Raw genomic sequence first — 27,156 nt, forward strand, 5'->3', positions numbered from 1 at the left:
TACTGAAATTGAATTTGTATTTATATTTCACAAGTTGTTGAAATAGATATCAATAAGTAGATTAAAATTTGTAATATTTTAATCCTTAAATCTCACAAGCTCAGACTACATTTTAATTTATTTCCAAAAATATCTCTGCATAATTAAAAATAAAACTACTCATTTTCGAGAAAAAAAATTGCTTGTGGTTACATCCTATTTTCAAAAAAATGTTATAGTAAAGTAGTCTATTTTGCTTAATATTTGGTCCTTATATTTCGATCATTAATAAGAAGAATGTTTGAACTAAATATATGATAATAAACTTAGCTTCTCTTCATAGATGATAGAAACCTCAAATTATTTAATCAATGATTTATTTCTTTACTGGACCGTTTTTTTTCTGTTCTGGAATTTAGGAAAAATTTTATATAAAGATAAATATTGTCGTCATTAAATATGAATTCATAGATTAGCTGTAAATATTTTCTTTTGTAAAATCTTTGAATTATGTATTGGTTAAATTTTAATATCATATAGGAGCTTATTGTAACAGATATAAGAAATAAACTTTCCAATTTAGTTTATATAATTGTTATAAATATAAATAATCAATGTTACAATATTTATAATAATCTATTATAAAACATTTAATATTCCTCGATCATTTCGTTACGGTACGAGAAGTTCCAGCAATTTGCCTTAAGGCACGATGCCATACACCCCACTAGTCAATTTTTTAATTAAAAAAATGCAAGTACAAAAAAATTGACTATATTGTTAATATAAAAACTAACTGATTGTGAAAATATGTGGTATATAAATTAAAAGGGCAGATAAAACAAATTTTATGGATGGTTTACCCACTGCAATGCATGATACATCTTTTTTGTATTCTTGAACAGCAATGAGAACATAATAATCCTATAAGATATTGTGCTGATTTGATTTAATACTAGTCTGTTCGAAAGATGGCAACCCAAACGGTTGTCACATCTCTGTCTGATATATTATTAATAGGGCAAATATTTTATTTGTGCAGAAATGTCGGGTGAAAGCCATTTTCACTTGGAAATATATTACTATCTATGTTTCCAAGTGAAAACCGTTGTTACTACTGCTTGATTACAGGCTGCTCAAAGTGCGAATCAAACACGGAACATCTGATTTAAGTCCAACCCATTTACATGTAATGAAAATTTTGTGTTCTTATTAATGTCTTTCAAATACAAAACTATATCTATAATATAATTTACTATATTTTGTAAAAATATAGCACTATAATTTTTTGTCATTTCCAAACAAATTTAAATTTGTTTGTGATTTTTTTTTCAACCAAATACGGAAACAGTCTCATTAATTTAACGCCTAATCGATTAAATCACTTTTTATCCAAAAAAAACTCACAATCAGGCCAGGAACTCTGAATTTGGTGTCCTCTGATCGCGCAACCTTCGCGGCTACCATTATCCATTATCATAGTAATTACGATAGTCTTTGTGCAATTGGCAATATACGGTTGCGAATGCGACACTGTACCAGCCCTATATGTGTACAGTGTACAGGGTCGTTGCGCATTTGTCCGATATGTTTCTGCTTATATAAGGCGGTTGACGTAAGACGACAAGACATAAACACACCGGAGACGTCAGTCATACAACAAGTACCTCTGGACAGTAATAGATAGAAGTCAGAAGTTACCAGTTTTCAAGACATCAAAGAAGTCAGCGATATGTCAGCTCTAAGAACTGTGAGTTGGAAATTTAATACTTTTGTTTTTCTCGAAAATTGTTTGTGTGGATTGTGAGAAATTGAAGTGAAACTTTGTATGTTTTGATGATGTTGCATTGTAACTTCAACATTTTTTATATTGGTGATTTATGCCTTTGTTTTCTTTGCGGTCAATTTGAATTTTTTGTCGGTTATTATTAATTTCACAATATTATGCAAAAATGATTTTCATTTTACACGTAAACACTAAACATCTCTCAATAAAGTAAACTCTAATTTTTTTTTTTTGTCTATTCTAACTTTTTTTCGGTTTGCTCATAAGATTTCATTATATCTTGATTGCTATTTTATTAACTTCCCGAATTCATCAAAAAATCCGATTCGTTAATTTTATGTTTTCTCGACGTTTCAAGCCATTCTGAATCGAATGAGACCATATTTGAAAAAAGTGTGTGTGTGTGTATATGTGTGTGTGCGTGTGTGTGAACAGATTTTTTGCCGTAAATCGACGTTTGCTCAAAAACGGCTGGACCGATTTCAAAAATTTAAAAATCATTCGATGTATCGCGATGAGGACTAGCGTTTATTACTTTTTTTTAAATCTACACGTATTTATCACAAATCCAGCCAGTTTGTAAATCACCTACCAGTTTAAAAATTTCCTATAGAGCTACCCTTTAGTTTACTAAAAACTTTATAATAAATGTAATTTTCTAAATGCTCTTTTTCGTCGTTGTATTCGCGGAAAATTTGATTTTTCTATTACTTATAGTTAGTTTTATTTCTAATAATTTTGCATAAAATTTAATAAAAGAAATACCTTAGATTATACTTGTCACAATATCTAAGCGAGAATAATTTTGACTTCTATACGAATTTTTCACAAATTTTGCCAGTTTAAAAAATTATATACCACTTTAAAAATCTCCTATAAAATCTCAACTCCCAAAATCTAAATATACTGTATATTTTATAAATATATGTTGCAATGCATTCGGTATACAAAAAACATTCTAATACATTTTTCGTCTTTAAATTCTTAACGGATTTTATATTTTGCTTATATCTGTTAAATTAAAAACTTGTATTATTGATTTAATTAAAAGAGTATCAGTATATAAATGAAGTGCAAGATATTTTTAATCTATTTTTTGACTAGAAATGTTTAAGATGCTTTTTTATGATGTAGACATTTTATTGCTATTTGGTAATTGGCAAATTTAATTTCTAGCTTCTTTCATGTTCATGCTAGTAAATACTTTAAAAAAATGGCGAAACTACAACTTTTTCCCCATTATATATTTTAGTGATTATCCATATTAATTTCAATTACTATGTGTTTGAAAAAAGACGGTTTCAAGTTTTTATAAAAAAGAACTAATCGCGCGAGTTTTGACAGAAATTTCAAGTGATTGAAAACAGTTTTTGATTGAGATTAATTGCTGTACAATTTTATTGGTAATAAATATTTTTATGCAATTAAGCAAACCAAAAAAAAAATGACAAAGATTATATAATTTCTTTTCTTTTTTTAATTATTGTACAACAGCAATCAGAACTCTTACTATTTATATGTTTTATAAGCTGTTTGGTTCAACGCTTACGATCTAAGGTATTATTATGAGAGGCAACCCATCGGTTCACCATTCTCCTATGTGTGGATTTATTATATATTAGCTTTTACGTCTAATAGTGATTATGATTGATAATAATGATATGATTGAGTGCTGCAACTATGTCCACGAAGGACGATTTCCACTTGTAGTTCTATTGTGATCTATAACCACAAGCGGAAATTTGACATCAAAGTTGCCTGATGTCGGGATATATTTTCTAAATCAATTCTTGTTGGGGATCAATTATTCATTGTTTATTCACAACTTTAACATTTAAGGATGTAAATATTTTTATGATAGTGAAACAAAGCACTTCTATCGATTTGCAACACTATACTCATCAATCCGGTATAATGTTATTTTCAATTTTTTAGTGTTATTGTAATTGAAAACCGGTATTTCTCTAAAAAAACGGTTTACAAGTTCCGTAATTTTTTTTAAATCCGGTTTTTAAAAACCAACAAACCCTACTCGGTATGTATGACATTATACATTAACAACAATTTTACACTCTCTAAATCAATATATCTATTACCCTTCTAACTTATCATTTACCTCAGTGTGTCATCCTCTTCGCTCTGGTCCTTTTGGGTGTGGCCGCCCTGCCGAGACCAGCTCCAGTTCCTGCTGGCCCAAGGGGCGGTCCGAGACCAGCGCCCGCTAAAGACCTCGAGGCGTCTGCCGACGATGCCGAAGATCTGAAAGGCGAAAACTCGTACGGCTACGGGTACTACGGCGGGTATCCTGGCCTCCATTACGGATACTACCCTTATAGCTACGGCTTCTACGGACACGGTAAGAAAAATTCCTTTTTTTTTATTCCATTTTGACGGTTTAATGAATTATAAATATTTGATTAGTGTATGAACTTTGGAAACGAACTTGTAACAATAGGATCTAATAACATTCACGCGGTAAATATACATAATCTTTCACTCTACATATAAATTTAGAATGAGAATCGCCTTGCTTCTAGTGATAAGCAATTAATCATAAAGTTAATATATTTGTGAGTTACTAATTAATAATTAGCAGAAATACATTCATATGTGAAGCAAAGTCGTAATATTTAATTCCAACGTTATTTAAACAGATATTATACTAAATATCTAGAATCTACTTACTCGTATATAACCCTGGTTTGGTTATTTTTTAATAAAGTGCAATATATTATGTATTGCATATTTCAACTTTTGAAATGGATAATTTATCTTGATTAGGTTAAATTTTGTAAATAACTTTTCATCATCATTTTTTCCAAATGATATCTTAATATAGACTAGAGCGGATTTTATTAATGGATGTTCAAATTAGAAATTTATCAAAATTGATTTCAATGTATTTAGTCGAGTAATAACTGCTCTAAAGCATTGACAGTAAATATTTCTAAATTGAACAGTGTTTTTAAAGTAAACTTGCTCTACTTTACCTTACAAATTAATTCATACTTATGATTTTATATTCATGTACTAATTTAAATTGATCAGAATAGCACGATAGATATTTTATTTTAATTTTAATAACGCAGTCGTTGTAAACAAATACAAAAGTAGATGCGTGCATTTTTCCATTATCTGATAAAAAAAATACTATTAACTCATCTACGTTGTTGTGAAGATATTAATGAGGTGACTCTTTCAAAATTAGTATTTTAATTAACATTGTCGTCATTAATATGCGTGCATTTCTAATCAAATCAGTAACATCTAATAACGCTGTAAATTTTTTGTTCGCATTTTTTGCATTAGTTCATTATTAAATTTACTTCTAAAATAAAACATTTTTATGACTAGTAGTTTTTTTACATTAGCAATAAAATAACTAGGCTTTTGCTCCGAGTGTGTGTATATCGCCACTAATTTTATAATTACTTAACATATCTATTATTCTTAACATATTATTATATTAAAAAATTACTTGACTTTACATATTTTTATCTCTTATTTAAATATTGCAAAATAATCAGTCTTTAAAAAATGTTCTAAGCGCGTAAATATAAGTATCTGAAATCAACGTCAGGAATATTCTTAGTAGTAACCTTCAAGTTAGAAACATGATAATTCTATTTTCTTGTCTCATTATTATTAGTATATTATCATGTCACTAAACTGTATAATCTTGTTAGACTCTTGTTGCTAATAGGCGTATTTTTACATTTATATTGATTAACTTGTCTCGTTCGTTACTCATTAAACCGTCTTGGAAATAAATGAATATTGAGAAATAAATAGTATCTACTTATAAATAATCAGAGCTGGAGTAAATAAAACAGACTAACTAATGTAACTCAATTTATAAAAGAATCCTATGTGCAAATTGTAATTGATTAGAAAATTTCAATCTAATCTCCTATAGTTAGAATTTTGACAAAATTACTGGTGAAAGATGTTATATATTCAGAAAATTCATAATGACGTAAATCGGAGAAAATACGTACAAATTATTAAACTATAAAGTAGTTAATACTATAACTATGTCAGATAATTATAGATAAATTCGTTTAAAAAAATCTTTGACCAAATATTATGGACTAACACTTCTCTAATGCTCCTAATTATGATCTAACATTATTATAGCGTATTATAATTTTTATAATGGATTTCAAACATTCTCTATAAAATTCGGAGAAATCAATATATAAAAAAACAAATTCATTATATATAAGAATTATATTTTATCGATTCATTGATTAAAGTTGTTCCTTAGCAAGTTATATTGTGAGCCAATGTCAATAAACGCTGGAGAGAGTGTCACCTCACGGCAAGAAAGTTTTATTCCATCACCGATAACAAAAACTTGTTAATCCTGGAAAACAGTTTCTCGATTGATAAATTACGATCGAACAGGCTTTTTCAATATATGCATATATCTTTTCAATATACACGCCATCGCGAGTTTTTTTGTTTAACTCAGTTGTTTTTACTAGAAGCCGCATAGTCTTTCTCGGTTTGAAGTTCTTTATTAATGTTATCTTTGTTTGATGTATAAAATTCTTGTTTTTACTTGGTATGAGGAATGAAAGAAGTTTTTTTTAAAAAAAATCATATAACGGTTAGTGAAAATATAAATAAAAATTTGTTGGACGTGTTGCACGCTGCCTAGGCATTCATATGTAGAAAAAAATTCTTATATACTGGACAAATTGAGTAAAATGAGTCAAATAATTTTATAATAAATTACATACAAATATTAGTATAAATTTAACTTTTAGAATGGAATGTAATTATTTTTTCATTTTTTATATTTTCCAATTACTAATAATTCCTGCAATTAATTCTAATTTAATTAGCACGTTTGCAAAATTTTAACATAATTCTTTATATAACTAATTGTAAATTGAAATATTCTAAACGTGAGAAATATTTTAACAAATTTCATTTCGAATAACAAATGATACATAAATGTGATCTTGGTTGCTGATGACTCAGGAAATGATAAAAGTTGTTCTGCATATTTTTTAAGTATACATTCTCTAAATTAATTATGTTTGATTGAAAATGTATTTGTTTTCAAGCATTATAAAAGAACAATTAAAAATCCTATTCGGTATATAATATTTTTAGCATTAATTTCATTCAGTTTTTAAATTTTAATATCATATTTAATTTTACTGCATAATTTCATTAATACATTTTTATATACTGATGCAATATCATGGGTAACAAGAATATATTTCCATATTAAATTTTATTTAAGTAATTCTACTTTCACCAGAATAATAGTGCTGGATCAATTAAATTTCACACAACATTGACAAAATCGCTCATTTTTGCAAATTAATTAGTTAACACATAAATTAACAAATATTTTGTTCGTCTTAATGGAGCCTTGTATTAAAATTCACATAATTAATACTAATTTTTGATCTGTCATTCTAGAAAAAAAAATTAAGTTTCGTCATTTGGCAATTAGTATCAGATAACATCTGCTTAAAGAATAATATCAATTCTGAATTAATTTCTTATAACTTATATTTTGTTTGAATAAGTTATTTTGTAACGTATTTTGAAAAGTTCCATTTTCTATATGCATTTATAGAGGTTAAATATGTAAAATTTTACAAAGACAATTTTGTTTCATACATTTTCCCGCTTGATACCTGGCACAGTTCCTTGCACTTTGAAGAATATTCTGTCTATCATACCATTTCCAGGATAAGAAGCGATTTTGAACTGGTTTTTAGAAAATTGTTTTAACGGGGTTTATATATATATATATGAGAAACATCCCAACAATTTGTATGGTTGTAAAAATTTTTTTTATTTATTCCAGCTTATTGGCTTAGAAATACAACACATACTCAATCCTACCTTAACTTAAAACCATCGTACGAATTCAAAAATCTTTTATATTATATAATTAACTCTTTTAAAAGTATGACAGGTGCCTCGTACAAGCCAATGGATGAATATCCCATGAGCCGCGTTCAAATTAATTACTCTTAATTATCAATCACAGTACTTCTACTAATGAATAGATCCAATGCAAAGCAATTTGACTAATATTACATTTTATTAAAATGATTAATAATCTTTCATTGTTTGCTCGTCCGTGTCACTACATCGCCTCGAGGGAAATAACTTAACTGAAAATAAAAATCTATTCGACAAGGACGATGAGGCGCGTAAGAATTTTAGACTGCGATCCGCCTTTGCGTTATCGATGATCTCATATGAGAGTTTCGTGATTTAAATTTATACGATTTACATTCTATGCCAAATTCCAAAATTGTTATAGATCACTACTTAATGCAATAGCTTGACATTTTGTCTCGGCAATATAATAAATAATTTTTATTGTTACGAAAATGTTGAATTTTAACATATTGTGATAAGGAGTTGATCGATTTTGCTCCAAACGGTCTCTCATCGTTCATAATGCCATATTTTGTTCTAAGCATGTTCATAATCTTATACAAAATATTCACTATTTAAATTTAACATCTACTATACAAATTAAAAATCATTTGCTAACTAGACGTGAGTGTCTTAAAATATTGCCAATGTAAATAATTAACTTAATTAATCAGATATGAGATTTTGCTATTTATTTAAAACTTACAATTCTTTATTTTCAAATTAAAGGTTTTGCTTAAACTAAAACATAATCAACACGCACTTGTTTGTCCTAAAAGCGCATCACATTATTGCAACGTTTCCGTAGGCCTCTAATATTTTAGGATGGTCGTTTATATTCAGATCATATACTTCATCGCCAAGTCAAATTTCATCAAAAACACCAGAAATTTCACTTTTAATTCCTAAAAAAAACGGTCTAACTAGTACAGCCATTATAGTAAGTTCACCTCAGAACTCGAGATAACCAGCTGTAAGTCTATAAATACTTGTATATTGACACCATAAAGTTGTCTCAAAACCTACATATGGTAGGATATCAATACTATATGTAGGTTTTCAGACAACTTTGGGTATCTCGAATTCCGAAATTCTTATCCAATTTAAGCTTAAATGACTGGACTATACCTATCTTTGCCAAAAGCTAATTGAAATGATTCCGAACAGTTTTTGAACTTTTAAAGTCATTTTAGTAAGTTCATCTCATAATTTGAGATACCCAGCTGTAAACTTTAAATACTTGTATATTGACACCTCAAAAGTTGTCTCAAAACCTACATATGGTAGGATATCATACCATATGTAGGTTTTCAGACAACTTTGGGTATCTCAAATTCCGAAATTCGTACCTAATTTAAGCTTAAATGACTGGACTATACCTGTCTTTGCCAAAAACTAATTGAAATGATTCTGAACAGTTTTTGAACTTTTAAAATCGGTTCAGGATTTTTGGCTAAAAGGTAGATGAAATATTTTCTAATTATAAAGAAATGGCAATATGCATTTAATTTATAATAACGGTTTTGCATTTATTTGATTGAATTTGCTATAAAATTGAATATTCAAAGTTAATTGTAAATAACATTAATGTTATAAGCAAAAACAACGTGTATAAAGTTTATATTTAAATTCTATTTGAGCTTATTTTATTCATTTTTTTAATTCAATACAATAAGGACAATATAAACCATTCTTATAAAAATTTAAACCAAAGATCAATATGAAATAATATCTCTTGATCATCTTTTTTGGTTAAATTAAAAATTAAATTGAGAAAATTATATCAGCACCATGTATGTCATGTTGCTCATTTGACGAATTATTCGCTTTTACTAAATGATATCTAAATATATTGGCAAAAATATTTGTTTTAATGGCAACATAAATAATTCCCATTCAATTAAAATATTTCTAACAACTAACTAGCGATAACCATACAAACTAAAAATCCATATATCAACAATTCTGATGTCCAAAACAAGTTTTGTCTCTCATTTTAATATCTCAAAATGATTTAAAATACCACAAACCTTTACTATTCGCGGTTTGAAATTTTATAAGCTCGTCTAATTTATTGCTGATATAAACCCTAATTAAAAATTCAAATCACCCACGTGATTTATAATATTGAGCTTTTTATTCGCAAAAATGTTTTATTCCAGCATTGATATGTTAACCTTGCCTTGAAATTTTTTGATAAAAATGCTTAAACGAATTTGCATCGCTGCAAAATATTATATAGACAGAAAATGATTGATTGATAATATAATCAGAACAAAAAATTATAAATTAGAATTTATATAGCTTATTATTACAAGTACTAATTGTTACAGTTACATGGGGATTAGAATTTTTTTCCTAAATTTTTTAATTTTTTTTTCAGGATATCCTTACTACGGATATGGTGGTTTGTATGGAGGACACTGGTGGTAAACTCCAGAATTTTTCCAGGTTAAATTAACCAAAAATTTTAATTAAGTACACTATATAACCAAAGGAACACACCTCGACTTTACATTCCCATCAGGAGTGCAACAGGTACTTATTTCAACATTTTGTGTTTTAACAGAATTTTATTGATAACATATATTTCATAATATTTTGAAGAATGTATAAAGTAAAAGCTTTGTTTTTTACATATATTTTGTAATATCTAAATAATAAATTCTTCTTATAACCTTCATATTATGTTTTATTGGAAATTTCTCAGTAATATGCTGAATTGGGTTTATGCTAAAGCTCATGGTGGCCTGCGGGTAGATCCAAAATATAGTAATTTCTATTTTACAATTTTCAAAATGTTGATTAATATACTTTGTATTAATGCATTATCATTCATCACAAAGTGAAATTATACATATCATTAAGCTTATGACCTTTTAAAAAGCGTAGTTAAGAAGCGTTCCGATGTTTATAACTGCACGAAGGACAAATTTGTACAGAAACATTTATCATTATCGCGTGAATTATTTAAAATGATATTATATATCAAAGGCGTCATATGCAAAAGCACCGAACAGATTTTTGTGGAAGATTTCTTATAATAGTTTTGAATATTCTCGTTTCATTATATTCGTTAATTAATTATGTAGTTCTTGTGAAATACTTTTTGCGAAATGCCTGTGATAAATATAGCAAATAGTGTGATGATGAACTTCTAGGCCTCTATGGACGTTTAATGCTTAATTGATAAATTAAATAATATTTCATATCAATTTCAAAGTTATTTATCAATTGATTACGGATTTATTGTGTGTTTTGCAAAATCTGTTCTAATGAGATTTAGAATTTTGCTGGTGCATCTAATTAGAAAAACTGATACTCCAGATTGTGAAAGTATTGTAACAATACATAAATCAATTGTATATACGTAATTAACACTAATTATCTCAATTATGAACTGTTTTTATATTTGATCAAGATTCGTCCAGGGATTTTTGTATAAAGTCCTTAATTTTTACAGGTTTCCATTGTAGATTCATACAATTAAAATAATCAGCTTCTTGAATTAATTTTAAAATGTATTTATTTATTTATATAACACCTAAGAAAATGATCAAAACACTAAATGCATTGGCATTTAGTGCAAATAATATGGATCATCTTTTCTACTTCGTATACTATGTCTTAGGATTAGATTTTTGATTAAAATTATTTTATTTTTTTGATTGCTAGTTTATTAAAGAAATTGGCATTGTAGCATATACATTTTTATGTAGTGGTATTTTACAATTATATATGCATTTTCCAAATACATCAGCGTCAAACTTATTTCATATTTTGTTTAATAAAAACTTGATCAGAGCAATAATTTAAGTTTGTTTATATGTATAATGTTATTTTATATAAAAGGCATTTATTTACAAGTGTACTACAAAGTATCGTTCTGCTAATACTTGTGGGAAAATTAGTACCATTTGCACGTACTATTTTATAATTCTTGTTTTGCTAAATCTAACCGGACAAGATCAGTAGAGCAGAACATTCACTAGAAACACTTGATCAAAATAATAAAAATATATATAAAATATAATTTAGGATAAAAAATATTATAATATTATAGTTTAAACCTTAATATAAAATACGTATTTCAAACAGATCAGATCAAAATTATACTACACCGAAATACGTGTCAAACATACACTATACCTGCAATATAGCTGGTGCAATATAAATCAACCTCATTTTTTATTTAAAAAATGCTACCTAATGATTAAAAAAAATATTTCATGATTTATAAATACCTAATGAATTAAGAAAATTTATATCATCAATTTGGTTTGACTGGAGATAATTTTTGAAATCGTGAATTTAAACATTAAATTACTTCGACTGTTCTAGGATTTCTGAAAAAATTCTACACGTCGTCACTTCTTTCGCGCTATTTTTTTTTCAAACTGAACCAGGTCCTTTACTTTTACCTTTACCTGGTTTTTCACCTTCACCTCTCCCTCTACTTCTACCTTCATCTGGTCCTTTACCGTTACCACTACCCTCAATTTCTACCTTTACCTGGTACTTTATTTTTATCTTTACCTGGTTCTTTATTTTTACCTTTTACTTCACCTCTACCTTTATTTTTACTATTTTCTTTTACCATTACCTTTACATGGTCCTTCACCTTTACCTTTACCTGGCTTTTCACCTTTACCTTTACCTATACCTCTACCTCTATCTCTACCCCTACTTCTTTACCTGAACAGGGGTCATTTATAACAACAAAGAAACATTTTACTCATATGAAATGCATTAAATTATGTAAAAGTGTAAACATAAATTTTGTGTAAAACAACAATTCACAGTTTAGAAATAAAAAAAATTATACTCGTTATCTTTTATATAAAATAGTTTACAAAAATATGTCGTTAAGAGATGTGCTCTGTTGATCTATAAAATGTTTCCCACCAATGTATTTTATTACTCACTATTTTTTCTATCGTAGGTGTGAGAAAGTGTTCTATTAAACCTATAATAAATAATAATTACGTTTCGCATTTATTTGCGTAAATTAAATCTCTAAACATATTATTACTTTGACCAGACCGGCATGATTGATAAAGGCCATCTTGCCATTTGACGGATTCAAGATTATTTTAATATACCTTGTAGTATTTTTTTCTGGCAATATGAAGAAATAAAACTTGATTTCAATTAACTAGCATACTTATTACGATTGCGATGGCCCTCATATTATAGAAGATGGACGTTTTGATAAAGTTTCTCTTTATCAAAGGTTCGAGTGTGCCATTAACTAATATGGATATTGTTGCTCAGTGACACTATTTGTTAAGTAAACTTTGGATAAGTTCACACTATGCGTGTGTTAAACATTTTTTTGTTTCCAATTCTTGCACAATGGTAAAAGAGTAAGATTTACTTTTAATTTGCATTTTGCAGTTTTGTCAATCACAAAGAATATCTTATGTAGTAAATGCCTTTTATTCATATTCCATCAAAAATATAGACTCTTTTTTGTATTGTAGGCCGCTCTCCATAATTTTTTCTTGGATGGCGTCCATTAATCACGTGAAAGCTTTTTAAGGATTTTTGAACCCATCCCTCCGCATTGGTGATACTTGCTGATATTTAAAATTACACCCCCTTCCCTCTCTAAACATCACGTGTATTTTTAGTACCAATAAAAAATCCTATTTTTTTAATATTTTGGGTTTTTTAAAATTCAGGTAAAAAATAAATACACGTGATGTCTTACTAGACCACCTCCCTCTGCGGGTTTATTTGTGATTTTTGTCTAAAGATTTACTGTCAGGTCGCTATTTTTTTTTTTTTTTTTTTGAAGTTGATTATGAGACGAATGCTCGTTAAAATGTCATTTGCAATACATGACAGTATTGTCTTCGATGACGTACTCTTTTAATAATAAATATTTATATAGTATCAAATAAAAAATTTAATACTTTATTCAACGACAATGCATATATGCAAAAGAGACACAATATGACCAGTTTTCATATAAAAATCAACTGTTTCTTTATATAATGGTTTCTCTAATTTCTAGAAAACCTTATGAACGTAATACATATAAATGAAAAATTCACTTTAATTTTAACTATGAACTTTTTTAACGTTTTTTCAATGCTTTTAATTTATATATTCGTATCATTAAATAATGTCATGTACAACTATCATTCCGTTACATAAATATTAATATATAGTCTATTAACATCTTTATTAATAATTTTTCTCGGTTGGAAACAAACAATGACCTGATTCATAGTGCATTGATCATTAACTTTGCAATAGTAATGTGTGAATTACTGTTAATCTAATTTATAGTCGTCCTTCACATTACTGACTACATCTTCATCGGTATTATTTTTTCTCTATTAACTTGTAATTCATTTTATTCAAGATCTAACTCTTAGGTCTTATTTAGAATTCATAGACTTATATAATAAAAAATATATATTTTACTAATTAAATATCAAATTGCTAAAACTGCATATTCTATGAGCTATTTTTGTCATAGTACATTCAAACCTAATATTTTTCTTTAGGGCAACCCAAGGGTCAACCACTCTCCTTCATTATATGTCGACTAGGGTGAGGGAAGGTTTGTCAAATTAATCACATGAGGTGGAGGGCGACTTTGTCAAAAAAATGACGAAATATTACGTGGGGGAGGGAGAAGTATAGTAAGATATCACGAGTATTTATTTTTTTATCATTATTTTTAAAAAAAATCTTAACATTTTCAAATAAAATTAAAAAAAAATACATTTTTTTCTCGTAACTAAAAATACACGTAATTTTTTGTGGGGAAGGGGGCTAATGTTGAATATGACCACGTAACAGCAAGTGGGAGGGGGGATCAAAAAAATCAATCATGTGATTAATGGGCATATGTGTAATAGTTTTGTCGCACATGTGTTGCTGCAATGCCCATGAGAGGCGATTTTCACTTTAGGTTAAATTTTATTCCAGCTTAAGTGGATATTTAATTCATACTGCTTGATACCAAGTTGGCCCTATTTAAAATCTAAACCGGCAATAGTACGTACTAGCTCACGTCTTAACCATTACAGTACCACTGACTTATTTACGAATATAATCCAAATTTCATTAAATTTGTTTGTACTAATATTAGTCACTAAAATCATTTTTTTTGTGTCCAAGGCATATTATCAATTATTAATAATCTATTATTATCTATATCATCTCTGTATCGACAATTGAGAAGAATAAAAATTAGTTACATCAGTATTGATCAGATGTAGCATAAATCAATTTCAATCCTATACAAATAAATTATTTAGTGTTCAAATTTTATTATAAATCATCCATTTATCTTATCTAATATGTATCTTAAAAAAACATGAAATGACAAGCGTTGGAAAATATTAAAAGGTGACGTAAACCATTTAATTTTGGTTTTACATATATTAATAGTTTTGTGCCAAATGATCTAGACGTACATATATCAAACATGTTCTTTAGTATGGTCATCAACGTTTTATTGTCAAATCAATCTTTTCATTCGAACTCAAAAATCCAGTCGGCACGGGTGAAGGTCAATATTCTTAGATTTTTAGAAATGAATTATTTTTTTCCTCAAATTGATGAAAGTTTTACGTTACAAATAATTTGTAATTATGCTTTCTAGAAAATTTAATTGAGAAGCATATTAATCGAAATGCATATTCTACGATAAATTTTCACTTGTTTAGAATACACCAATATTTTACATTTCAACTTGTTTGTTCAATACTTATTTTTAGTTACGGTCATTTATAAATTTTTTTTTCTTAACATAATATATTTAAAAAAATGATTATAGATAATTAAAATTCATTAAAATCATATAAATGTTCTATTTCATTATTGACAAAAATTTCAAGAGATATAAAATTTTCAATAATGCTATGTCATCTACCAAAAAATTTGATATTGTATTCATATGATATTCCTTTATTCAAATTTATTTAATGTATTTTTTTTTTTTGAAAAGTACTCATGTTTTGTGGCAATTTAGCACACAATATTATGAAATATTTCATTTCCCATCAGTCAAAAGTATGTATTGGTCAGAGATCAAATTCAAATCGTCCATTATTAACACTAAAACATTTAATAAATCTGAACATCAATACAGGTTCAAGAAACCGGAATATTTTATTCAAAATATCATATCCAACATAGCAATCTCATCTATTCAGCAAATTATTTAAATTTAATGTAATTCATCACTCTTATTATTCTCGTTTAATCTGTTTTCAAGCATTTAATGATCTTCATATGTGAAATTCGCGTTTGAAAAAAAACTTGTTTGAGTTCCATTAACATTTGCACTATTGTAATTTAGAGTGTTGTGCAATATATTTAATTTTATTCTGATTTTTGTTTTTGTGACTTAAATACATATGTAAATATGTTAAAAAGTAAATGTTGTTTCATGTTTTTTTGATAATTATAAATATGCATCGATGTGCATAATTTTCAGTTCATATAAGGAATTAATAATTGTTATGTATTATTTTTTTATACGATATAAATATTTATAATAATTATTGCAATTATATCACTACATATTTTTTTGTTTATATATAACTTCAAACAAGTCTATAATTTTAAATAAATAAATTATTACTAAATTGTTACTCACGTATCCCAATAGGTTAACTAAGATATACGTATGAATTTTCTAAATTATTTTTTAAAAAAATAGGATGTTTTTTTATGTAAAGCTTGCCTAGTTCTCAAAATATGCAATAATTTTTTTAACTATATAAAAAAATAAAATAACGATGCCATTTAGTGATGTATATATGATCTAAAATACTGACAAATAAAGATGTTGGTTTTAAACTATAAAATTTGCTTCAAATAAATCAAATATTCGAATTTATCAAATAAAATATTTGGATGTACAAAAATATAGTTAAACATTAATTCGGAAGATGATATTATTATTTTTTATAAAATTTAAATAGTAAAGAAAAATTTAAAAAATGAGGTCCCTATATTGAATTTTTTAAAAAAAAATCTTTGTATAAAATTTACCAATTTTTTTTTTTAAGTTTATAACCTTAGTCATATATATATATATATTAGAGAATGCAATACCGATGGAAAATTTCAATACCGGTATTTCGGTAGTTTTTCATTTTAAAACCGGAATACCGGTAAATTATCGGTATTTTTATTATCTTAAACAAACGTAAACAAACAATTAAAAGTTACTAGTACAAATATAAAAAAATGTATATACAACTACAACTATATTCAACTTAACAATAAAGTAAAACAATAAGTTTATTTTTTAAAATAATAATTTAACAAAAGTATATAAAATTTATTTAATTCATTATTACTATCGAGTATATTGAGTACTTTTCACCAAAAACAAACTTATGAGTAAGAAAGTCCAAAAACTCATAAAAGATCATATTGCATTATTATAATAAACTGCATTGTCTGTATCTAATGTGTTAAATTAGCATAATCTCCAATATTTAAAAAAAAAATTTTCTACATTAATTTAAGATCGGCCGATTATAGTAACTTATTATTTATCTCGACAAAGAATCCGGATTCTTTGTCGAGATAAATAATAAGTTACTATAATTGTTGAGTATTGTTATTTAAAACAATGTGATGCTTCTATAGTATTTTCAAACTTCGAAACCTTTTCGAAAAATAATATTTTATAATTGTAATAAGAAGCAAAAATATTTAGTAATTATCATAATTATGATGTATAAAGTTAGAAAAAAATAAAGATTAAACAGGGGTAATCTGTATGATATAAAATATTTTGGGGCAAATATCACTTAAAGAACCGTTACACTTTTACAAAAGATGAAACAGTCATCATTATCTATAAGTACAATTCTATTTATTGTAACACGATATGAACCCCTTTGGAAAGCAATAAATATTCAGTTTAATGACGAGTTGAGATAATATTTGACATTTGTTTATCATATGAAATCATTTGAAGATATAGCTGTTATGCGATTATGGAATTTAAAGATAAATTTGTTCCGAGAATATTTAAACTTTAGGGTATTATGTATCAAATAGCGCTTATGTAAAAATACCGAAAATACCGGTATTTTTGGAATAAATACCGGTAAAATTACCGCCGAAAAATCGGGCGGTTTACCGGTAATTCGGTATGCCGGTATACCGGTATTGCATTCCCTAATATATATATATATATATATATATATATATATATATATGTATATATATAATGAAATTGCGAAAAGTTTTTACAAATCATTTTTCGTAGAAGAATTCCGTCGAATTTAATTCAATACTTTCACATGTAATTCCAATATACTCAGAAGGGCAGACGAATCCACCAGTTAACCTCGACTTTGTATTCTGATTCTAAAATATAAATCAACTAAATATTACAAATAAATATTATTTTTTTAATAAAAAAGCAGTTAGAACTTAATTGTTCTATGAGCAGTTGTACTCAAACTTTTGCTCTTACTCTGCTTTGATTTTTATTATTAAATTTAATTTAATATTGAATTTATATTGTATCATGCACAATGTTTGGAATGGTCTATGTGTACTTGAAAACATATTTTAGATATATTTTCAATTTAAAAGAGACATCACTAAAGCTTGATTCCAGGTTATTCCTGAGTTGATATCAAGCAGAAGGCAAACAGTAATCTCATTAGGTTCAAAAAATATGAAATGCAAACAAATGTTTGAAATTTTAATAGATTAAGTTTGTTCATAATCAAAATCTATTTAATACTATAAATTTGTGTATCATTTGGCATTTGCAACATCATTCGATGACGATCCATCTAAATACCAATGCGTCAATAATATCAACTCATTTATTTGGTAATTAATTTTTTCACACACACTCAATATCAGGAAGATATAACATATTCAAAATTGTTTCTTTAAATTTTTTTTCATGTACGGAAGAAAGATTATCAATACATTAATTCGAGGTACAAGTGTTTTGTCATACAAATCGCGAAGAATTTCCGCTAGGAGTCCTTGTGAATATTTATACACGACATAATATATTGAGAACTTGCGAATTATTATTAGGTTGACTTTCTGAAGATACATTGAAGCACCCTATTGACCTCAACGGAACATCGAGTACGATGGACTTACATAAACCTTGTTAAATAAAAAAGTCTTGTATATAATTGTCAGTTTTCTTGTAAATAATTACGGTCGGTAACGCCAGAAATACTTACATTATATTTATATAAATACATATATATATATACATATATATATATATATATATATATATATATATATATATATATATATGGCTGTATACAGTGTCCCAGAACTCAACGTCAAGTCGAAACAAGTATTGACCAGATTTGATCAGATTTTAATTGTGGTTTTGGAAATGTTCTAGTAAAGTTACGGATCCATTGTTGAACAAAATTTATAAAAAATAACTTCAATAACCAAAAAAATTGTCAAATTTTGACTGAAGCTCTAGATTGCATATAAAAGATTATTATTTTCAATATAATTCGATCTAGTTCCAATTTCCTTCCAAAATCAGATCCACTCAAGTTTCATCTTCCTCCAGCACTTCCTCATTTGTTGCCTTGTCGGTGTTCATCTCATAAAATCTATTAATATATTTATGATACAAAATCGCTCTGAATTAGCTATGACGATCATTATAGAGTCAATTTATCGATCTGTTGTGCAATAAACCGCTAAGAAGATCTCAAGATCCCAGATTTCACCAGTTCGATCATTCTTTCAGTTGAAATAATATCAATATCGGCGTCGGGCCAGAGAAGAGCATCGACAACTTTTAAAGGTCGATCATAAATATATTAAGAAACCTTGATTAATCCAAAATATCCCACGTATGGAAGACAAAAAATATTTTATCAATTTGGCCAGAAAATAATTGTGAAAAATGGATGAAGAGCTATTAACATTTTCAATATCCTTCTGGATGGACAACCCCTGGGTTGCTTTTAATAATGCCAGCTTACAAGCAATTGCATAGTTGTGTATTTTTAAAGTTTCAATTGAAGTATGAAAACATTATTAGTTAATTATTTATTTGTTGTCATTTATAAATTGACTTAACGCCTAATTCATTCTTTCCACCAAGGTGATTTTTTCACAATGGTCAGATAATTTTGTATTTTTATTCATTCAAATCATTTTTTATAATTCTGCAGTTTTACTTTCTATCCATTTCAAGACAGATATAAAAATTACTGCATAATGAAAAAAAAATCTTTTCATTAATATATTTATTTTATCTTTGCCAAAATATCAATAACAGAATACTCTATTCTAACCTTCAGAAAGGTTAACCATAACTTTCGTCGTTTTCTTTCTGATTTGACCAATTGATGACCCCGTGTGAATATTATGGCCTGATTATACAGCATATGGTTTTCGAATAATTTGGCAATTTGTATTAGTTGCAGAATACCAATTTATATTTTCAATAAATTCTATTCTATTCGACATTACACCTACTACATCATATTCACACATGTGCAAAATATCTTTACTATGATTATGAAAATTAAACTAAAGGCTATGGCCTATTTTATAAATAATTATTAAATCGCCACTTGTATAAGATCACGTATAAATACAATTTTATTGTTTTATATCACCTAAAGTTCATCCTACTCGTTTAGATAGATGAGCTACCATAAAAAAATATGTCGACAAAGTTAGACCTTGAAACTTATTTGGCGATTTGACCAGATGGAGATGAAAATAATTCTGGAATCATATAAACGACATTCTTTCTTTGATCTATACAGTGTAAAAAAACTGAAATTTATTTTTAAGTTAATAAACAATGCCAATTATAACAATAATATTTCTCGTGTTGTAACACCTTGCATAATTTTTATAAAAAGTTCTAATAGCAAATAAGATCATATATTGATTTCGAGTTTATTTTTTGAGCAGCATATAATTACAGATATGAAAGTGAACGTTATTGTTTATCTCAATATTGTTACATATAATTTCATACTAAAATAACACTTAGATTCTATTCAATTTTTCAAAGAGCAAATAGAATATTTGGTAAGCAGTATTATTATTACGCGCTCAACATAAAAGTATGCTTAAAATAGAAAACATTTATATTTTTTGGTCCACTTACAATTAAAAGCAACTTACTTTTGCTGGAATTGCCTGGAAAGTATTGAAGTTTTAATGTATTAAATTATTAGTTCTGAATTGTTACACTTGTTTATTGATTTATTAACTTGCTGAAGGAGAACTTTGTTTCCGTCAGAAAATTGATTTGGAAATTTCATATTTTCTCGACATTTTAAGTCATTCTTAATCTTTGTTACTAAAATTGGAAAAAATGCATATATGTGTCGTATTTAAAAAAATTAAATGATTTGAGAAAGCTCTATAAGAACTTAGATTCACTAGTTTTGCAAGACTACCGACCAAATCTTTTTTTCAGAAATAGCGAAAAAGTGTAAAATATTAGCCAAAGTTTCACAAAAAATCCTAAATCAAATTTAAAAGTTTAAAAACCGTTCAGAAATTATCAGTTGAGAGAATTGTGCTGAATTGTCTAAAATTTTGTAGAATTTTGTTTTGATTTTAATGAATCTCCGTATTGCAATAGATATCATGATCTAAGAGAGCATTCTAAAATATTATGGTCCGACGAAACTTGGATTAATTATAAAATTCCATTAAAATTTTAACTGATGGGGCACATCAATATTTAAAAATTGTATAGTCATATTTTTAAAACTTGCTTAATTTGCAATACAAAATAATTGAGTGCATATTTTCCTACCCTAAAGGTATTATACCAGTGATTTCCAAACTGGTCCATATGGGCCCTCAGGGGTCCATGGCAACTTTCAAGGGGTCCACGGGAGGGAAAACAAAATTTGGGGGCCCACGGCATATTTAGAAATGATTTTAACTTGAAATGTTAGTATTGAGGGTGGAGCCAGCCACCCATCAACCTCGGATATCTCAGAAACTATTGAATGTTTCAACTTTAAATTTTTGTCGAGTATTTAGTAAAGTGTAGTAACAATGTATGTCATGTTTCACCAAAATCGAATAATGCATTTTTGAAAACGTACAATCTGATTCAATACTAGTATTGAGAGCGGAGCGAGCCACCCATCAGCCTCGCATATCTCAAAAACTATTGAATGTTCCTACTTTAAATTTTTGTCAAATATTTAGTAAAGTATAGTGACAATGTATGTCAAGTTTCATCAAAATCGAATTATGCATTTTTGAAAACGTACAATCTGTTTCAATACCAGTATTGAGAGCGGAGCCAACCACCAATCAACCTCGCATATCTGAAAAACTATTGAATGTTTCAACTTTAAATTTTTGTCGACTATTTACTAAAGTGTAGTAATAATGTATGTCATGTTTCATCAAAATCGAATTATGCATTTTTGAAAACGTACAATCTGTTTCATAACCATTATTGAGAACGGAGCCAGCCACATATCAACTTCGTATATCTGAAAAACTGTTGAATGACCAACTTTAAATTTTGGTCACAAAAAATAAAAAGAAGAAGAATATGAATTGGGCTCCGAATTAGCTAGACAATACATATGCACGAACAATATTTGGTCGATGCAGAATTATATAAAAAAAATATTATTTATAAAAATCACGATATGGTTTGGAATGGCGTGCATACCAAACTATTCTGGCGTATATTAGCCAAGAAGTCTTTACATGTTGCATTAAGACTATATTCCACTTACACCTAGTTTATGCAATTATAGATTGATATTTATTTATTTATTTAAGTAAATTATAGATTACTAGAAGTAAGAAACTGACTCATATTAAGTTTGAAATTTATTTTCATAAGAGTAACTTATGTTGCCTAATGGTTAAACCCTTAAATGTTATCAATATTAATAAAATTTATGGGTTTTAAAATTTATACAAAATTTAGTCCAACTTTAATATGAAATTTACTTTGTGATCATTTGATTTTTACTTCATATCTACTTTATAGGGCTCGCCCGTAGGGAAGCGCTTAAGAGCGACGGGATGTGTTTCAGAGGTCCCGGGTTCGATACCCACTTCGAGCAGTCTGTTGTCAGGCAGCAGTGACAACGATTTTCACTTGGAAATATAGATAGCAATATGTTTCCAAGTGAAAATAGCCCTTGCCCGGCATTGCTGCACCAATAAAAAGTCAGCCCTATTAGATTAATTCTAATAACAAAAATCATCAAATATGGATGGATTAACCATCTAAAAATACGAAGTCAGGAGAAGTTTCAGCCCAACAGATCATAGGACGTAAGGTTCTCATTGCTGTTAAAAATATAATAATAAAAAAATCTACGTTATAGACAATTCAAACTTTTTTACCAAGTTACCATCGAAGTAATCTTATCAATGCACTGATGTTATTTTTGATCAAATTCCGTGTTACGTTACATATAAATATGTTTTATTTACCTGGACATCAGGTTAATAATCGATAATAAAACATGTTTTATGTGTAACTCGATATATCCGTCGGTATCAAAGCGTCAACGGCTGCTAAGGGTCAAGGCGCCCGATGACTCTTTCTTACACGTCAAACGGATTAATGGCGAACGCGACAGACACGGCCGATCTTCGATCTTACCTGTAATCGAAATCCAATTATGTCGACGGATTCCTGATTCGATTTATTCGAACTATGCATATAACACATCAGTTTATTATTAGTTTAATAAGTTTACGTTGGCATCTGACAATAAGCATTTATTGTTAGATGCGGTAACGCATGGGCGAAGGCTGAATGGAGTCATTTACTCCGGTGCCTCCGGACTTGATTGTTATCGCGGTTTATTAATCTTAATTGTAAGATGATGCAGGAAAATAGATACGTTGATCTTAGATACTTTTTATATTCTACCACTTTTTAATATATAAATGAAATGGAAAGGTAATCGTTGTTGATACTCAAAGAAATGATACGAAAAAATATACATTGAAATTGGAAAAATTGGTTAAATTAACTCATAAACTATTAAAAAAAGATTGAATTGTTATAAAACTGGTGACTCATTACCAAAGAAAATTCTTATAAAATATTTACTCTGTTATTAATTTTCAGGATTTTTATTGACTTGATTATTATCGCGATTTCTTAAGTCTAATTCTGGTATATGTAGTAAATTTAAATCCATGAACTTACATGTATTGAATTTTATAGTAACCAGTTTACAACTATAATAAATGGTACATTTATTATAGTTGTAAACAACATTTATGGTACTTTTCCCATCTAAAAAATTGTCTCATCTTTACAATTTTAATATGTCTTCTAATTATATTTCGTATTATTCATTTTTCTTTTATCTAAAGGGTCCGCCATCTAACTTTTGCAGCCATTTTAAATCTTTAGCATCCATTTTGATTTTTCGGCATCCATTTTGATTTTTTGGCAACCATTTAAAAGTTACGAGGCTTTCATTTGCATTTCCCTTACAAACTAAAACTATTATTTCAAATTAAAAAAAATCAATAGTTTTTTTATAGAATTTTCAAAAAAAGAAGTTATTTGGCTGACCCTATACATTTTTGATAATCATTTTTATAATTCAATTTTCAGGTGGTAATATATATTTAATTTGTTCTGTTTAAGTTGAAATAAATAAGAATATTGTCTAAGAATAATTTTCACTAATATGTCCATTTAATAAATTATACATTTTCTGGCTCTATCAAAAAATAAACTAAATAATTTCTATATGGGTATAAGATACTCAAAAAACCAAGTAAATCATATGATATAACAAAATTAGTTTCTTATCATTGAATAATTTCTAGCACAAAATATTTTTAGTTGAAATTGCATGATTTTACATACACTTTTGGTGCATGAATGCATTTTTGTATAATATTCTTAAAATATAAAGAGCTAAGTAAAGCACAGTTACTCTTATATTTGAATATTATTTAATAATTTATATTTTAATACCTCTAATGTATATATTAATAACACAACAAGTAATTATTTTAAGTAGAAAACTTTAATCTTTTTCTTCAAGAAGATCGACTGATACCAATCTTACTTTTGCTGTCCTCAGCAAAAGAATTTGCGAATGCATCCAACTTTGTATTCAACTTTTTTTTGCCTTAAACTTTTGAATCATTTATAGAGATCATAATAATTTAGAAATTCACCTAATATTGTGCAATACTGGTTTTGAACAAAAATATCTCGTTGATCAAATAATTTGCAAAGGAGGTGTCATGAGATTGTGGTTTAGAATATTTTTTAAAAATTTTCCATTCGAAAATAAATGATAATTAATATTTAAATAAATTGATGAATAGATCGATTACTATCAAAATAAGATTAATTCTATACAATAATATAATAAATTGTTTTTGAACGGTTTTCGAAAGGAAAGGTTTCTTTCCTATTCGCTCATTAAAATCTTCAACTTACGAAGAGGATTCCAGGATTTTATTCTCAATCTCTTGATTATATACGATTTTAATTATTATAAATAATTGAAAACTATTAAAAAGAGTTTGAATATAATATTTTAGATACATATTTTTGTTTAAAAGCTTCTATGCATTTACAATCAACAACATTTGCCTAAATCAGTGTATGCAATATTTTGGCATAAACTCCTATCTTTAGCGGTACCCAAGAATTATTTTGAAAATTAATAATAATAATTAATATGCAATGGTCAGAGTTTCAATTACTAAAATTATTGTTATTGATGATATTAATTATTGCATTTATTGAAAAATATCATGTAATTCTAATAAATACTTTAAAACAATCTTGTAGCTAGAATATAATTTTATAGCCTAAAATTCCAAATAACCTGAACACCGAATATCCTATTCAAGTTCAAGTAAATGTACGTACAATGCTTCTACTCTAGAGGAAAATACGCTAATCGAAATGATTTATGTAAAAATTTGAATATTGCAATGCAAATCTTTCACATCAATTCGTGTCACTAAATGCGAAATTCTAAAATAAATAATTAAAAACTCAATAAGTCTCATTTTTATATTCTAAATATCATCATCATAATAGCTCGTTCGTTACTTCCGTGTAATATCAGGTTGAATAATATGCATTCGAAAGAGGAGATTGTTATGAATTATGTTCTTTTATACGTTTATATGAAACTTTATTACTAAATTTAGCATATGAACTGAAATATATTATTTGCACTTAATATTGTAGATTAAAAATAATTTTATTTGCATAACAAATTGATTTAAAAGCAATATGTCTGAAGAAAAGCAAATAAATCGCGCTCTATAAAATATATTATATTCACAATTCAGTTTTTAATTGCAAATAATAATAAATAAAATAATGTTATAGAAAAGTACTTTTGCAGAGTAAGGATGTTGAATGAATAAATCAATAAAAAAATTAATAAGAATAATATGAATATTATTGAGAATTGTTTGAAAATTTATTATCTCTATATAATCCATATCAAACTAATAAATGTTTTTGCACAAAAATTCTAAATAAAAATTAATAATTTTGCATGATTTATTTGTTAATCTTATTTATTATATTAGCATTGCCTTGTTTTGATGAAAATCACTTTTACTAATTTTAAGCAGAAATACGTCTAATATCAATTGCTGTTCAAAAAAATATAATCCAATGATCCAATCAGGGTAGCTATGATCCACCACATAGATTAGGCTAAATTTAATAAGAAATAATCAGGAGAATCTGTTGAAAACTGTAATCTATAATAGAAAGATTTAATAATAATAAATGGTAGTCTACCCAAAGGCAATCACAATTAAATGATTTCCTTACCCTTCGTCATCTATAATTCCCATTACCATTCTCCTCACCTTCTTTTACATTTTTTTATGAATTTTTCTAACCAAACTTTTGCTTCCATGCTTCCTGATCCTGCACTTTCGCCTTCAGTTCCCCGTATTTGCTCTTCTCACATAAGTTGTCAACCATCTGCATTCTTCTTCTTTCCATTCCTTTCAGTCCTACTTTACCTTCGACTACGTCGTGTAGTAGATATTGTCTAAAAAAAATTTGTATAAAACTTAACAATTTTGCAAGTGTTTGTCAAATATTAAAATTCGTCAGAACAACTTGATTAGATCAGTAGAACTATTATCCACCACATCATAGTATCTGCGGAAAATTCAGCAAGTGTCAGTGTATTGAGCATCAGGAATCGTTGGTAACTCTTGAAGACTCTTGAAAGTTACATTTATTGTAAAAGCAATGTTAGGAATAAACAGAAGATCCATGATCCCTTCTTATCAGGAAGATTGACCATTCTTGAAAAATAATTTGGCAAGTATTATCCTGCTGATATATACAGATTATCAGTAGATGCCATGGAAAATATTAAAGAGTTGAGAGTCTCTATTCAATGAGAGTCATTTGCAAACTATGATCCTTACTTGTCAGAGGCATTGCACATTTTTGATTCTGGGAGAAAATTTACAATTTGTCAAGTGTTTCATCA

General features: G+C 27.4%; 1 protein-coding gene across 1 annotated transcript in view; it reads left to right on the forward strand.

Moving 5' to 3' along the window:
* The first annotated feature begins 1,623 nt into the window (after positions 1 to 1,623).
* The window catches only part of LOC113370672 (glycine-rich protein), a 96,749-nt gene continuing 71,216 nt past the window's right edge, over positions 1,624 to 27,156 (forward strand). The window contains exons 1-3 of the mRNA XM_026611368.1: positions 1,624 to 1,729; positions 3,887 to 4,121; positions 10,065 to 10,219. Coding sequence (XP_026467153.1) covers positions 1,712 to 1,729; positions 3,887 to 4,121; positions 10,065 to 10,114 — 303 coding nt within the window. The 5' untranslated portion in view covers positions 1,624 to 1,711 and the 3' untranslated portion in view covers positions 10,115 to 10,219. The remainder of the gene's footprint in view (positions 1,730 to 3,886; positions 4,122 to 10,064; positions 10,220 to 27,156) is intronic.

This window comes from Ctenocephalides felis, unplaced genomic scaffold, assembly GCF_003426905.1.
Source record: "Ctenocephalides felis isolate EL2017-DRISC unplaced genomic scaffold, ASM342690v1 CF-g0.4_SCAFFOLD_01492, whole genome shotgun sequence".
NCBI lineage: Eukaryota > Metazoa > Arthropoda > Insecta > Siphonaptera > Pulicidae > Ctenocephalides > Ctenocephalides felis.